A 14,393-nucleotide genomic window follows, 5' to 3' on the forward strand; every position below is an offset into this window, starting at 1 on the left:
ATCTCAATAAAGTTTTTAATAAAACACCTCTTCCGCAGAATGATAGGGGTATGTGTATGTGTGCGTGAGTGCATGCATGTGTGTGTGTGTGTGTGTGTGCGCGCATACAAGGGCTGTCTGGAAAGTATCCAGCCATGTATTTAATAATATGTTCTCATTATATTAGCAATGGCTGGATACTTCCCGGATACACACAAACATACACACACACACACATCTACATATGACTGGTGTTAGATTATGTGCAGCAAAATGAAAAGGTTTCCTTTGAAGTAGAATAGCCTGTGAGGGGAGATGGAAAGGAAGTAGAAGCACTGAAAATAGAAGGGGTATTTCAATTCCATCTGTTCTTATTTAGCAATATTTGCATACCTGGCTCGGTTTGTTCTAGAATTGAGTGTTTTTATTTTTTTGATTGTGTATGTTTCTGAATTATAGCACAGCATAACAGAGTTGAGAAAAGGTCATCTACAAAGGGTATGTGCTTTGAGAACAAAAAATTCTACTATTTTTGCTCCTTGGCCATATATCCTATGATTATAACAAATGCTGTTTTGAAGGGTTAAAGAGACTAAGCTGTTCTTTAGTAGAGAAAAGATGAAGAAATAATAACTGATTCAGGAAGTGATAATGGGTTGTGCATTACTTCACAGGAAAGACCACCCAATTACTAATTATTAATACTTCCCAGGTCTCCCCAATTGTCCCCAAATGTATATGTGTGTGTGTATATACATATTAATAAATGGTGGAGTCTGGAAATGGATCGCAATTTAAAAACCAAAGAGCAATGGCTTTTAAAGTTAACAACAGTTTCTTAGTTTCAGTGTGGTCTTTGCCCTTCTTTGTTTCTTCATGTGCAGTTTCCTAGGTATATTTCCTCTTTTTTGCCTTCTGTCTGAAGTTGGGCAAGTTCTCCATGTTCTGTCTTCTGTGCAGTTTTAGGAGGGTGAGGGGATGGTGGCACAGAAGTAGAGAAGACTGAGTGCAGAGGGTTCCCAAGCTTGGAGAGCAGTCAAATTTTAAAATAGAAAAGGGAAGAGGGATTGAAGGCTGGCAGGAAGGGTTGGGGCAAACTGGATGAAAAATATAGACAGATGGAATCAAAACTTTTGATATAAAGGTGCAAGGCAGCTGGGGCCTTGGTCTCTGCTGAGGAGTTCCGAAGCCAGCTACTAACTGGCAGTTCTCAGGGCTCTCATGCTTGACACCCAAGTGACAGAGAATAGCTCAAATTTCAAAATGCAAAGACCTTCTTCTTTTCTTCCAGAGTCTTCAGATTCACTGTGCTGTCAATAGATTTGCCACCTTCTGACATATACTGAATGCAGCTAAAATGCAGTTTTCAGCAAAAACAGCTCCCCGTTGTATATATGCACAGGTGCCTGCAGGGTACCTCTGGGAAACAGCACCTTGGAGCCTAAACCTGCAGACAGAAAGAAAAAAAAAACAGATTTACTGCCACCTTGTGTCAGGAACTTAGCCTTGTCTTAAAGCTTCAAAGGAATAATAGATGTGGGAAGGAAAACTCAAGAGAAGATTTGAATGGGTAAATGAGCAAATCCCTTTGTGAGAGAGGTGAGGAAGGAAACAGTCGGAAATTCCCTAAGCTTCCCTCTGGCAAGAAGAGGACTTCGTTGGAACACAGCAATAACTTCACCAGCCGCTTCAGCAAGGAATAGGAAACTTACAAGTGGGGCAGCAAAAAATAAACAAAACAAAACAAAACAAAACACCAGAAACTTACAAGTGGGGCGCCAGAGGAGAACCGTCCTCCCAGAGCCATGTGTAGTTGGGTTTCCTTAGAGACAGTCCTATCCAGAATGGGAAACTGGAATGGGAAATTGCTCGCCGGATGAAGTCCTGTGGGGAGTAATGTTTCTGAGTTGATGGTGGAATCAATATGGTGGTTTTAGAACCGAAAGTCAGTTAGCATTAGATTCATAAAACTAAAGAACCAAAAGGGATCTTTGACATCCCCTTGATGGTTTTACAGAAATGTTTCCAGAAGCGTAGAGATAGTACGTAGCCTGTCAATCCAAGGTCATGGGCATCATTGGTGGCCAAGTTAGGCTAAAAACCAGGTATGTTGGCCCTCAAACAAGTACTCCTCCACTGATGGTCTAAACCAGATATATTTACCTATCAACCAATACTCATCAACAAACATCCATAAACACTCACCAGGTCACCTGTGCTATTAATTTTCAGCAACTGGGCATCCGAAGACAAGCAGTTCTCTCCGCTCTTTTCCCAATCAAATGGGCCAGAGGAAAACAGGTAACAGTTTTCTCCATGCCAGATCCAATCTTGAGGACAAGGAACTAGGAAGGGAATTATATCCAATCAGTCAGTTATGTATGAGTAAAAATATTTCTTAAATCAATTGTCACCTTAGTCCTCTCACAAGCATACCATTTCTTCTTAATTAGAATTATACCCAGACTCTGCAAATACCTAAGTAGTCTCAAAGTCTTTACTTCTCCAGTTTTTGGAAAAAAAAAAAAAAGAAAAAGAAAAAAGGATTCTGATTTTAGCAAACTAAATTTACTTCTCATTTAGCATTTTCACTTCCCCCGTTAAAAAGCAAGGCAAGCTGGGATGTAATTTTAGAAACTGATCTATTTTTTAAAGTTATGTTTGGAGTAACAAAAGTGAGATATGGGGGAACGGCTATTTAATAGCCATTCTGCCATTAAAAAGTTATGCTTATATATTTTAAAACTTCACATCTTTGAATAATGGAGTTGGACTTAAATATCATGCCTCCTGCTTTTCAACATGTGCTGTCCAATACAGTAGCCATTTGTAATTCTTGAGTACTTAAAATACTTGAAATGTGGCTAGTCTTCATTAAGATGTTCTGTCAGTGTAAAATACACATCTGATTTTTAAAATTTAGTATGAAAAAGGAATGTAGAATATCCCATTAAAATTTTTATACTGATTAGTGTTGAAGTAAAATTTCAAATATCTTGGGTTAAATAAAATATATTACTGAAATTTATTTCTTCTGCATCTTTTTCATTTTTTAAATGTGATTACTAGAAAATTTAATGATACATATGTGGCACACACTATATTTCTTTTGGATGGAGGTGTTCTAGGGAGAATCGTATATCGATGCAGTGAGGATCTCAATTTCAATAAGATTTCAGAAAACAGGAAGTTTTTCAGCAGTGAAATTCCCAGAGAGTTCAACAAACCCAACTCAGGGATTAGGCAACAGGCAAAACATGCCAATGTCTGTATGTTTATGGATGCTTTCAACAACTTCCAAATCATCATTATTGTCATCATCATTGTCATCACCTCTTCTGTGTGTTACTAACACTACACTTGGAATCTCTTTAAAGGGAAACAAAGCACTTAGGTCTACACTGTGACCAAATGGTGAAAAAATTAAAATCTTTGAGAAAGGCAGCATTTTAATTTCAATTTTCACTGTGGTGCAAAACCATCAGATAATTATATAAGAGCAGGCTTTATCAAAGAGGAGAACGTAGGAGGGCACTGAAAAATGAAAGAAGAAAGCGAATGAGAAAGGGCATAAAAAAGACCAAGTTTAAAGCAATGAATTCAAGCTGCTTCTTAATTTGCCTAATCCCATTATATTATGTAAGTGAAAAAAAAAATAGCTTTTTGTGGCCTAAAGGAGCAGCCTAGGCAAGTTTTCCAAGCAACGACAAAGCAAGAAAGACACATCTCAAAATGTGGTATTTAAGCCAACTGCAGATATATATATATATATAATTTAATAAACACAAACATCACTAGGTACTAGAAATTGTCACAAGTACTTTATATGTATGAATTCATTTAACCCTTATTACAACTCTATGAGATAGGTTACAGAATTTTCTGTATTTGACAGATAGAGGAAAAGCGGGATTTGAACGTAGGCAGTCTAACTGTAGAGTCTGTATGTTTAATCACTGTAACACATTACTTCTCAAACATCTCAGTACCATTTGAGGAAATATTTCTCGGTGTCCCTCAAGACATTTTGATACAGAATTTTGGGGAAAATCTGGAATCTGCTATTTTTAACAACCTGCTTGCATACAGTAAAGGCTGGGAGCCACCACTAATTCCGGTGCTAAACGTAAAGTTTATTCCTGCAAAGACTCTGCATCTCGCTAGCTCGATGACCTCAAGCAAACATAGAGTAACTTCTCAGAGCCACTCCCTTCCCATATATACATTGAGGACCCCAGACTTGTTAGTAAAAAAGATAGAACTTGCCTCAACTTTGAGAAAACTGGCATAGTTTTTTCCATATGGTATTTTAATAGTATTTTTTTGAGAATCTTCTCAAAGCTGCTTGATGAAAAGCAGAAATTTATTTGGTATCTCTACTAACTGGCCTTTATCTGACACTGTCAAGAAATGGAACATGTTACCTGGTATATCTGCCAGCATCAGACATAGCACTTATTATTTTTTTATTAGTTGTCTATGCATGGTATTTCTGGGAGATGGTTCTGAACAGTCCTGACGTAGATTTAATCCCTTACAACTGATAAAGACATAACAGTTTTACAGGCCTGCCTGTGAAATAAACCATTAGTTGGTATGTAGCTATGTCTGTTTATATAAACATTCCTATCCTTGATATATAAGCCTCCTCCCTGTAAGCCTTCTTCAAGGTATTGTATTCATTTATTTCCTTCCAGGTTCCCTCCTTAAAGAGATTAAATACATATTTTATGCTTGCTGAAAATCAGTTTGTCTAAAAATTTTGCTTATTTTGGAAATTTAAATGACCTCATAAGTTGTGAAGAGATTTATAAACTTCAAAACTTTACACAAAACTACTTATCAATATTATTATCATTTAACCTTATCTTTGTCTCAGTTTTTTCATCTATAAAATAAAGAGATGGATTCTTTGAACTATTATTATATAGTCTTTATTCAAAGAAATTATATGGTTGAGATTAAGTGAGAAGTACACGCAAGAAGATGGAAAAAATCTCTGTTTGTTAGTGGTAGTTATTAATACTAATACTAAGCACTTCCAACGAAGCAATGTACCTCTGAAAGTGATTCCATCTCACACCACATAACACTCTCTATGGCTAAAGCATATAAATGATTTAATTATACACTGTAGAAAGACTAAAGAATACAGACAGCTTCTGTAATGATATCAGAGTACACATCATTTTCTCATAGAGGCTACTATTTCTGCCTGACTCTTAGATTCTGAGTCCCTTGAGATGGCTGAGATCAACTCAACTCTTCTTATATAAACAGACTCCCTGGACCCCTTATATTTTTGTCTAATCTAAAGTATCTACTTAACACTTGAAACCAGCCTACCTCCATTAATTCTATTTAAATGGAGGTAGTAAACTATAAGAAATAGTGCCAAAGAATGAAGCTGATGTGGAGGCAGGGGGAGAGAGTTGCAAGGACAAGAAGACCCCTTAGAAAAAGAAACCCAATGATTAAGATGCACTGAAATGGAAAGAGATAAGTTATCTACGGCAAGGGGCAAGTATGGGAGGGTTCTTCCGGGAAAAATCTCATAACTAGAATTTTAAAAAGAAAGAATAGGCTCTTGTAAGGCAGAAAAACTTAAATCCACCAAAAGCTGTGCTTAATTAAATCAGATATCTCAAAGATTTGGTATCAGGTAGGGTGGGGATAATAAAAATTGAGAACTTCTGGTGTAGAACATTATGAATGAATAACAATACATATATCAATATTCCAATTTTGTGCCTAGAGATATTTCCAAAACACAGTGAAGATTGAATGGAAAACTGCTAGCAACTCTCTTCACATTCCCTATCCCCAATACCTGAAAAGTTTGCTGCTCTCTTCAGAGCTTCTTGGAGATTCAGGTTCTGCTGGCGAAGTTCCATTTGCTCCTTGGATTTCTCATCCAGCTTCTGGGTGAGGGTTTCGATCATTTCCTTGAGTTCTCTCTGTGATTCCTTGGAAGCTTCTTCTGCCTGTCGCTGGGCTAAGCTCCGTCCCTCCAGTATATTTTCCTGGTGAGTCAGGTTTGCTTGCTGTTGCTTTAGGAGGTCAGACACCTGGCATACTAAATTATGGCTGAATTAAGACTCCATTTCCAATCCCAATAAAAATCCCCATACTGGATTTTGAAGAAATGTGGAAATCAAAATACAGACTCAAATAATCTATTTTGACAACAGATAAGCTGTTAGAAAACAGTGAAGAGTTACTCAGAAATTATGGATTTGGAAGTTATTCAATATTCCTGCTGTATTTTTCTCTTACTGTCAGGAACTTTGCAGAAACTTCTGATTTAAAAAAGAATTACCAGGATTTTATTTTTTCGTAAGAGTTACACACAAGTTAAAAGTAATTAATCACCAGATAAGTAGTATACCCATGGAATAAATAAAATACAGACAACCTAAAATAGACACCCACTAGACTCAGCGACTATGAGTAGGAATTGTCATTAGTAATTTATGCTAGTTGTGTTTTAATTCCTCTGTTATATCTCCTCCCATTCTGTCTACCCTTCCAGACTTCCTAATTTTATTTAAGAACTGCGAGACTCACCCCTTTTTTCAGACAGCCACCCACAGAATTATTATAAGTGACTGTGTCATAAAGTCTGAATGCACTTTCTTCTTTTTGCTTCTTTGGCCACAGTACATTTTAAGAAGGGTGGAGATGACTGAAGGTTGTGAAATCAAGCAGGAAATGCATGTTAAGGGTCAAATATCTCAGTTCTAGAATTTTGATGGAGTAATACAAAGCAGGCGACTTGTTTTGAAGGCCAGATTTGACCCTTCCGAACTCTTGGAAGACCTTTCCAATCACTGCCACTGAGTCAAGGGTACTTCTCCCAGTCATTAGGAAAGGCCCTAAGACAATATTCACAGATTGAAAATAAAATAGTTTGTGAACCTGAATAATTGAGAAGCAAATAGCACTTTAAAGGCCAAAGATCAAAACTCAATGAGAGCTAAATAATTTTTTTTTTACTTTTGGATCTCTCAGATGATCTTGTGGCTTAGTAATTTTAAATTATTTTCTTCTCCATCATTCTAGAATTTAAATAGGCTCTATCTATGAAGCAATGAAAACAAAACAAAGCAAAACAAAAAAACCCTACCATTTATAATCTTCATTCATGCCTCTATCCATTTGAGGGATGAACACTATGTACCCATTCATCTTCCCACTCTAAAATCATTTTGCCTAAAATGAATCTAAAAGGCTGTTTGTTATGAAACAAACTTATAAGCCAGTTTATAAACGTCATATCTACCCCTCATCATTTCCCTATTTCAGCACTTACATTGTATCCCCAGCAGTACAATGGTCACCAGTGATCCCAGGCAAAAGATCCCTAGAGTCACAGCAGCCAGGCACCACCATGGAGAAGAAAGACACTGAAGACCTAGAGTGACAGAAGATAGAATCAGAAAGGCAAAAAAGGATGGACATGCAATCAAGTCCTTCTTTGGATCATGTCTGGACTTGGTGCTCTGTATTCCTTGCCTCTGGTCCTCCCAGTGGCTCTGCAAATAATCCATTACACACAGTTACAAATGAAAAAGAATTTAAGTAATTTACCCGGCCAAGCGCAGTGGCTCATTCCTGTAATCCTAGCACTCTGGGAGGCCGAGGAGGGTGGATTGCTTGAGCTCAGGAGTTAAGACCAGCCTGAACAAGAGCGAGACCCTGTCTCTACTAAACAGAGACAGAAATTAGCCAAACAACTAAAAATAGAAAAAAATTAGCCTGTAGTCCCAGCTACCTGGGAGGCTGAGGCAGGAGAATTGCTTGAGCCCAGGAGTTTGAGGTTGCTGTGAGCTAAGGTGACGCCACGGCACTCTAGCCCGGGCAACAGAGTGAGACTCTGTCTCAAAAAAAACAAACAACAACAACAAAAAGTAATTTACCCATGGTCACATAACTAGAAATTTTAGAGCCAGGATTCAATACCAGATATCTCACTCTGACTATCTGATTCTAAAGCATATACTTTGTCTACTCTTCCTACAGTGACTCTTCCAGAAATTCTTAGAGCAGCTTGATTGGATGAACTTCATCCATAGTTCAGAGAGCCTAATGTTTTTAATATAGATTGTGTGTACACACATGTGCACATGTGCACACATACACAGTGTGCTTTATGAGTAATGTAAACAAATGTCAGACATCAAGCAAATAAGCTTTAGTCAGTTAATCAGCTGAGATTTCCTCAAAGAATTTTATGCATACTTTTATGCCATCCAATTTTTATTCAACTAAAATTGCATCTTGGAACTGGGTTATTGAGTAAAGAAATAGGAATGAAATCTCAATATTCATCTGGCTTATATGTTAAATGAACATTATGTTCTATACTCACGACAAGGTGGGCCTGTTTTTATAAAAGAAAAATGCACCACTTTTATAAAAGCAAATAAAGCATGTAGCTCACAGACATATGAATATCTAATTATGTGTTCCACCACTAAAAAAACAAAATACAGATATTATGGTTCAGCAGGAAAACATCCCATACAATGTATTTGTTTTCCTGACCTTGCGAGATAAACAAATAAAGCACTGATATTGTTACCCTCTATGTGCACATTAAGGAAACAGATCACCAAATGCTAAAATCCAAACATAGGTCTTTAATCTAATTGTCAGTAGCTACATGACTTGAAACATTACATAACAAAATTTCCCATGTGAATGTGTCATGATCCAAGTCAATCAATGGTCAAATATATTCAGAGTTTTCATGTGTCAAAAAGCACTGTGTTAAACTGTATAGAGATAAAGAAAAGTAGAAATTGGACATAGAGGAATATGGTTCATTCTCTGATTCAGTAGTTATTGGCTTATAGAGTGTGTGTATGTGGCAAGCTGACAGAGGAGAAGTAGAAGACACCTGGGTCTCTTGCAAATAATTGCCTAATTCTAGCCTTATGGGCAAATATCCCTGTGTAAATCTTTCAACCAACTTTTTCCTCTGGTCAGTGTTCGTTCCATATTATAGGACACCAAGTATGCCCCTTACCCTTGAATGATGAAAAACTTCTGAATTGTTAGAAGAAAAAAATCACAGGACCCACACCTGTGAAAGAAAGGTAAATTTTCCTATTTTCCATGGGCCCCACTTAGTCCTGTCTACTTGGTAGGCAAAAACCATTAATTCAACTGCCATGCCTACTGGTGATTTTCTAATCAGAAAGCAATCAGATTCTTTGTAGTAGGTAACTGATCTAATCAGGATTCTGAAAGAAGAATCAATTTCATAATTACAGCAAAAGTCAGGCACTGAATGAATATTTACTACACAAATAGTGAACGATTGAACAAACGACTATTGTTAACTTCTAGCTCTACTTATAAATGCCAGCACTGTTTTTATACCAATTTAGTTCATTAGCTCAAATGTTAAATCATTTCATGCTCACACTTATTTTCCCTATTGCGGGAAATTTCTGTCTTGTTTATGGAAACATGATATAGAGTTTCTTTATCTAAATTTCTGAAAGTACTCATCTGTCTTGCCCTCCTTATGTTTTGTTCATTTTTCTCAGAATAGATATAAAATAAAGGTAATTTATCTAGATGGTTTGTGAAGTTGGGATTATGAATTAATTTATACCTATGCAGTTTAGTTCACTGTATGTGTTGGAAAGAAATTGTAATTTTTCAAGGCAGTGATACACAATAAGATGTAACTTATCTGACTGACGAGCACACTTATAACTTCCACTCAAACTGTACCAAAGCAAATTATGTAACCAAAATGTATGTACCCTGTAAAATTCTGAAATTAAAAAAAGTAACTTACATTAAACCATACTAAACATCTTTGAACATACTTTGGACAATTCATAAGACATTTTAGGTTTTTGCAGTACCTCAGAGACACTTATAAAAATCATCATTGTACACACTGGGTAAACTCATTCCCTGAACCTTCTGATGTGATGGATTGGATTCTGAACAAATGGACACAATCTTAGCTCTGCCACTGGTTAACTCCATAAACGTGGGAGATTTTGGTAGTTCTCCTGATCCTCAGTCAGCGCTCTATAAAAGGGAGATAATAACAGTGCCAAACTCAAAGTGTTATTGTGCAGATTCAGAGAAATCATGCATTTAAAGTGACTAGCAGAGAGAATAACCTATGGTAAAGGCTAGTGTAAATGAATTGTCTTTGTCATCATTATCATCATCATCACCATTATATCCTACTTGGTTTTAAGTAAACAATATTGATTCTATTACATTTTCCCATACTTGTGTTCTTTAGCTTTCTAATCCCATTCTTCAGTGAATTTATATTTTGGGGTTAACACTGGGATTCTGTTACTGTACACATGTACCCACCCCCAGTACCTTTAGCTTTCTGTCCATTTGACTTCTCATCAGGCTGGTCCTTCATAGTCTTGGTCTTGAAGTCATCAAAAGTCATTTCCAAATTCATACCAAGAATGAGAAAGAGTGAAGCAGTCAAGAACTTCAACAGAATAAAAATGTGTGAACTTCTGCTGGAGTATTTAAATAGCTACTCTTATCTAATAGAAGAGTGACTCAATCATTGGTAGGAGGAAGGAGAGGCTTTGCTTCATATTGGGAAGTTGGCTGACGCAAATTCTTGTGTTATGTCTATTGCAGGTGGAGAAAGTGGTGATTCTTATGGTGTTTCAGGATATTTCACTAAGTAATTTATGAAAAGGAAAACTGTATTTTCCACGACCATTAGAGAAGAGGCATTGTACACATTCTTCAGATAAAGAAACTAAAATTCAAAATGAATATGTTGCACTAAATTTGTGAAAGAGTGTACATTTGGACCAGATCATTTGATTCCAATGTTTATATTTATTTGTTTGCTAATTTCACTTTAGTAGACTGTCACTATATGTTGTCTTTTATAAGGCATACATTTTCCTCTTTAATTTTCACTGTTTTAATCAGCAATAGACTTAAGAATTTTGAGAGGAATCACATATGACTCCCATTTCCAGAAATGGTGTCCTGGGTAATTGGAGAATTTGATTGAGGTACTGGTTCACACAGTGGCAGTATAACATAGCAGCAGAAAGCACTTTGAGACTATATACAGCTAGCTTCAAATCTTTCCATTGGTCTATGAGAAATTACTTAACACTCTGAATTTGTGTATTTGTCTATAACTGGTGATAAGGTCTACTTGATCACGTAGCTAAAGGGATTCAAATGAGATATTGCGTGAAAATGACAAGCTTTGTACTTGGAGCATAATAAGAACTCAATAAATAGTAGTTATTACTATAGTAGTAATATTCAGCACAGTTGAATTACCCAGCACAGAGTACATTTTAGTCAAACCAGTGATTGACTTATGTCACGAAGACTCTTCCATGAGATCTCCATAAGTGTGTCTATATGTATTCACTGATAGGATATTCACCTATTTTCCCTTTACAACCTCCTAACCAGAAATATCTTGTTGAAGTTATATGTGCTTTGTGGAAAAAAAAAAAAAAAAGTCTTGTGCATTAGATTAGGGATATCTTTATGAGCAAAATGATATGATGATATCTGGGATTTTCTTTAAACTACTTTAAACTACTCCAGGCAAAAAAACAAGAAGGAAAGGACAGACAAAAGAAAAAGAAAAATAGAAAAGTAAATAAATAAATAAAATACCTAGGAAATGATTAGGAAAAATCACCAATATTACAGCCTAATTAGGATTCCATTTCCCTCCTCCTCCCTGAGTTTTCTGTATTCTCTTCTTCTGTGCAGGATATGTAAGACCAGACTGAAAAAGTTTATCTGTCATTTAAAGTTTTGCTCTATTACACAGTTCGCAAAAAAAACCTCAGAATGTAGAAAATACATGCTAGTCAAATGTTTGTAGCAAATCAATGTTTCCTATCTTTATCACCCAAGCCTGGTTTCCTTAACTGGAGTGTCAAAAGCAAGATCCTGAATGGATACATTTCTATACTCACAATGGTGACTTTCACATAAACAGAAGCTCAAGAGATTTCTTTTACCAATAAATTAATAAATGTCAAAATGATATCACACTGAAAAAGACACATTATCATTTCCACAGTGACTCTGTTATTTCAGGTGCCATTAATATTACACAGCATAAAATGTTTACCATTTTAACCATTTTTAGTTGAATTGTTTAGTTCCATTTTAGATTGTTGTGCAACCAACCCCACCATCCTTCTTCAGACCTTTTCATTGTCCCCAGCTGAAACTCTGTACTCATTAAACAATAACTCCTGTGATGGTGAATTTTATGTGCCATCTTGACTGGGCCATGGGATGCCCAGAGAGGATGTATTTGAATACTATTAACATTAATCAGTAGAGTAAAGCAGATTTCATTTCATGGTGTGGGTGGGCCTCATCCATACGTTGAAGGCCTGAAGAATAAAATGACTAACCTTAGGTAATAAAAAACTCTCCAGCAGACAGCCTTTGGCCTGGAACTACCTCATCAGCTCTCTTGGGCTCCCCCTGCTGGGCTTTGGACTGAAATTGTTCCTTCGGCTCTGGTGGATCTTGAGTTTGGCAGCTCACACTGCAGATTTTGACTTGCCAGACTCTATAACCACATGAGCCAATTCTTTATAATAAATCTCTTTCTATATATGTATATATCCTACTGATTATGTTTCTCCTGAGAGTCCTCATACAAATCACCATTCCTTTCTCCTCCCCTGGAAACCACCTTCTTCTACTTTCTGTCTCTATCAGTTTGACTACTCTAGGTACCTCGTAGAAGTAGAATCACACATTTGTCTTTTTGTGTCTGACTTATTTTATTTAATATAATGTCTTCAAAGTTCATCCATGTTGTAGCATGTGTCAGAATTTTCTTCCTTTTTAAGTCTGCATGATATTCCATTGTATGTATAAATCACAATTTGTTTACCCATTGATAGACATTTGGAGTTCCCTGGTGTTTAAACATCAAGGGGGATAGTTTCTACAAGCCTTGTGTGGCAGATCGCTGGACAGACTTAAAAGACTTTAGGAGGCTCCCACTGTCCCTGCCTCCTGGTGTTCATGATCTTGTGTAATCCCTTCCCCTTGAGTGTGAGTGGGATCTGTGACTTGGAGTCTGGCAAAGGTGATGGAATATATAAGATCACGTATATGTGCTTACATAATGTAAAGTGACTATTATGCTGAAGTCTCTTTCTCTCCCTCTCCTATCTCCATCTCTGTCTATCCTTCTGTCTACATGTAAAGAAGCAAGCTTACATGGATCCTACAGCCACAAAAAAATGAATTCTGCCTGAGGGAGCTTGCAAGGGAATCCTTCCCCAGGTGAGACATCAGATGAGAATGCCACCCAGCAGCCACCTTGACTGCAGCCCTGTGAGACCCTAAGCAGAGGACCTAGCTAAGCTGTGTCCATCCACAGATAATATGAGATCATAAATGTATGTTGCTTTACATTACTGCTGACATAATTTGTGGTTATGTGCTACACAACATATAAACCCAGTACATCCCGTGATAAACTGAATCCTCCTGTCTTATTTAACTTCTTTAAATCTAATCCTCTTACCAACTTTCAGTGCTTCTGAAGCTGCCAGTCAACATCTATGCTGTGATCTTGGCTCATAAGACAGAGACACTTCCTAGTGGAGCTCCCAGGGGTTGTAAGATGAAACTTCTTCTGCCATATTATCTATTTGTGGAGGCACAGCTGTGGCTCTACCCACTGCTCAGATCTTTATAGCTTGAGGTTGATGCCTCAAAGTAAATTAATCCTGGCCTCTATTTTATTGAGGCACAGAGACGAAAGAAATCCACAGTGGGCCACCTGTCTTAGGCAAGGTCAAAAGGAGAATAATCAAAGGAATCAGAAATAAGTAATTTCTTTGGCTACACTTGTCACAGCAGTTGTATAACAATTCCCTGAAGCCTAGGTGTAAAGGTCTGTGTACATGCACCCTCCACTTGTTCCACTCCAAGTCCTTAACAACCTGGGTATGAGCTAATGATTCACAAGCTTAATGGAACTACACAAAATTGTATAGAATTGTAATGAGATTGCTCCCCTCTGCCCCAGCTACCTGCCCTTCTGTACCTGTCTGATATGTACTTTCTTCATTCTTCTCCCCTGAATTCTCTTTCTTTTCTCATCATTCCCTACTTGAAGGCTCTGATAGGGACTGAACTCAAGAGTTAAAACTGCCACAAGTCATAATCATGTTCATTACAATGATTTCCTCAGGGAATAATCTGGTGAAAAAAAAGAAATGGCCATAGTAATTCTAAGAAAGAAAAGCCACAAGAAGATCATTAACTGAACCCTATTTTGTTCAAACCTGTTGGGAAGCTGGAGGGCAAAAAGATGATGGCAATCACATGGCAGGAAAGTGCAATGGCAGGAGAGGGGGACAGCGGGGGAGTCATGCTAACTG

The 14,393-nt window shown here is 37.1% G+C and overlaps 1 protein-coding gene across 1 annotated transcript; it reads right to left on the reverse strand.

Moving 5' to 3' along the window:
• Nucleotides 1–1,281: 1,281 nt before the first annotated feature.
• On the reverse strand, nucleotides 1,282–10,432 carry OLR1 (oxidized low density lipoprotein receptor 1). Its single transcript, XM_069490902.1, has 6 exons — nucleotides 10,345–10,432; nucleotides 7,292–7,393; nucleotides 5,810–6,055; nucleotides 2,185–2,324; nucleotides 1,748–1,863; nucleotides 1,282–1,426 (listed from the first exon to the last, which is right to left on the reverse strand). The coding sequence occupies exons 1-6, from the start codon at nucleotides 10,430–10,432 to the stop codon at nucleotides 1,282–1,284; spliced, it is 837 nt and encodes a 278-aa protein (XP_069347003.1).
• Between the last annotated feature and the right edge of the window lie 3,961 nt (nucleotides 10,433–14,393).

The sequence above is a fragment of the Eulemur rufifrons genome, chromosome 16 (genome assembly GCF_041146395.1).
Source record: "Eulemur rufifrons isolate Redbay chromosome 16, OSU_ERuf_1, whole genome shotgun sequence".
In the NCBI taxonomy this organism is placed as follows: domain Eukaryota; kingdom Metazoa; phylum Chordata; class Mammalia; order Primates; family Lemuridae; genus Eulemur; species Eulemur rufifrons.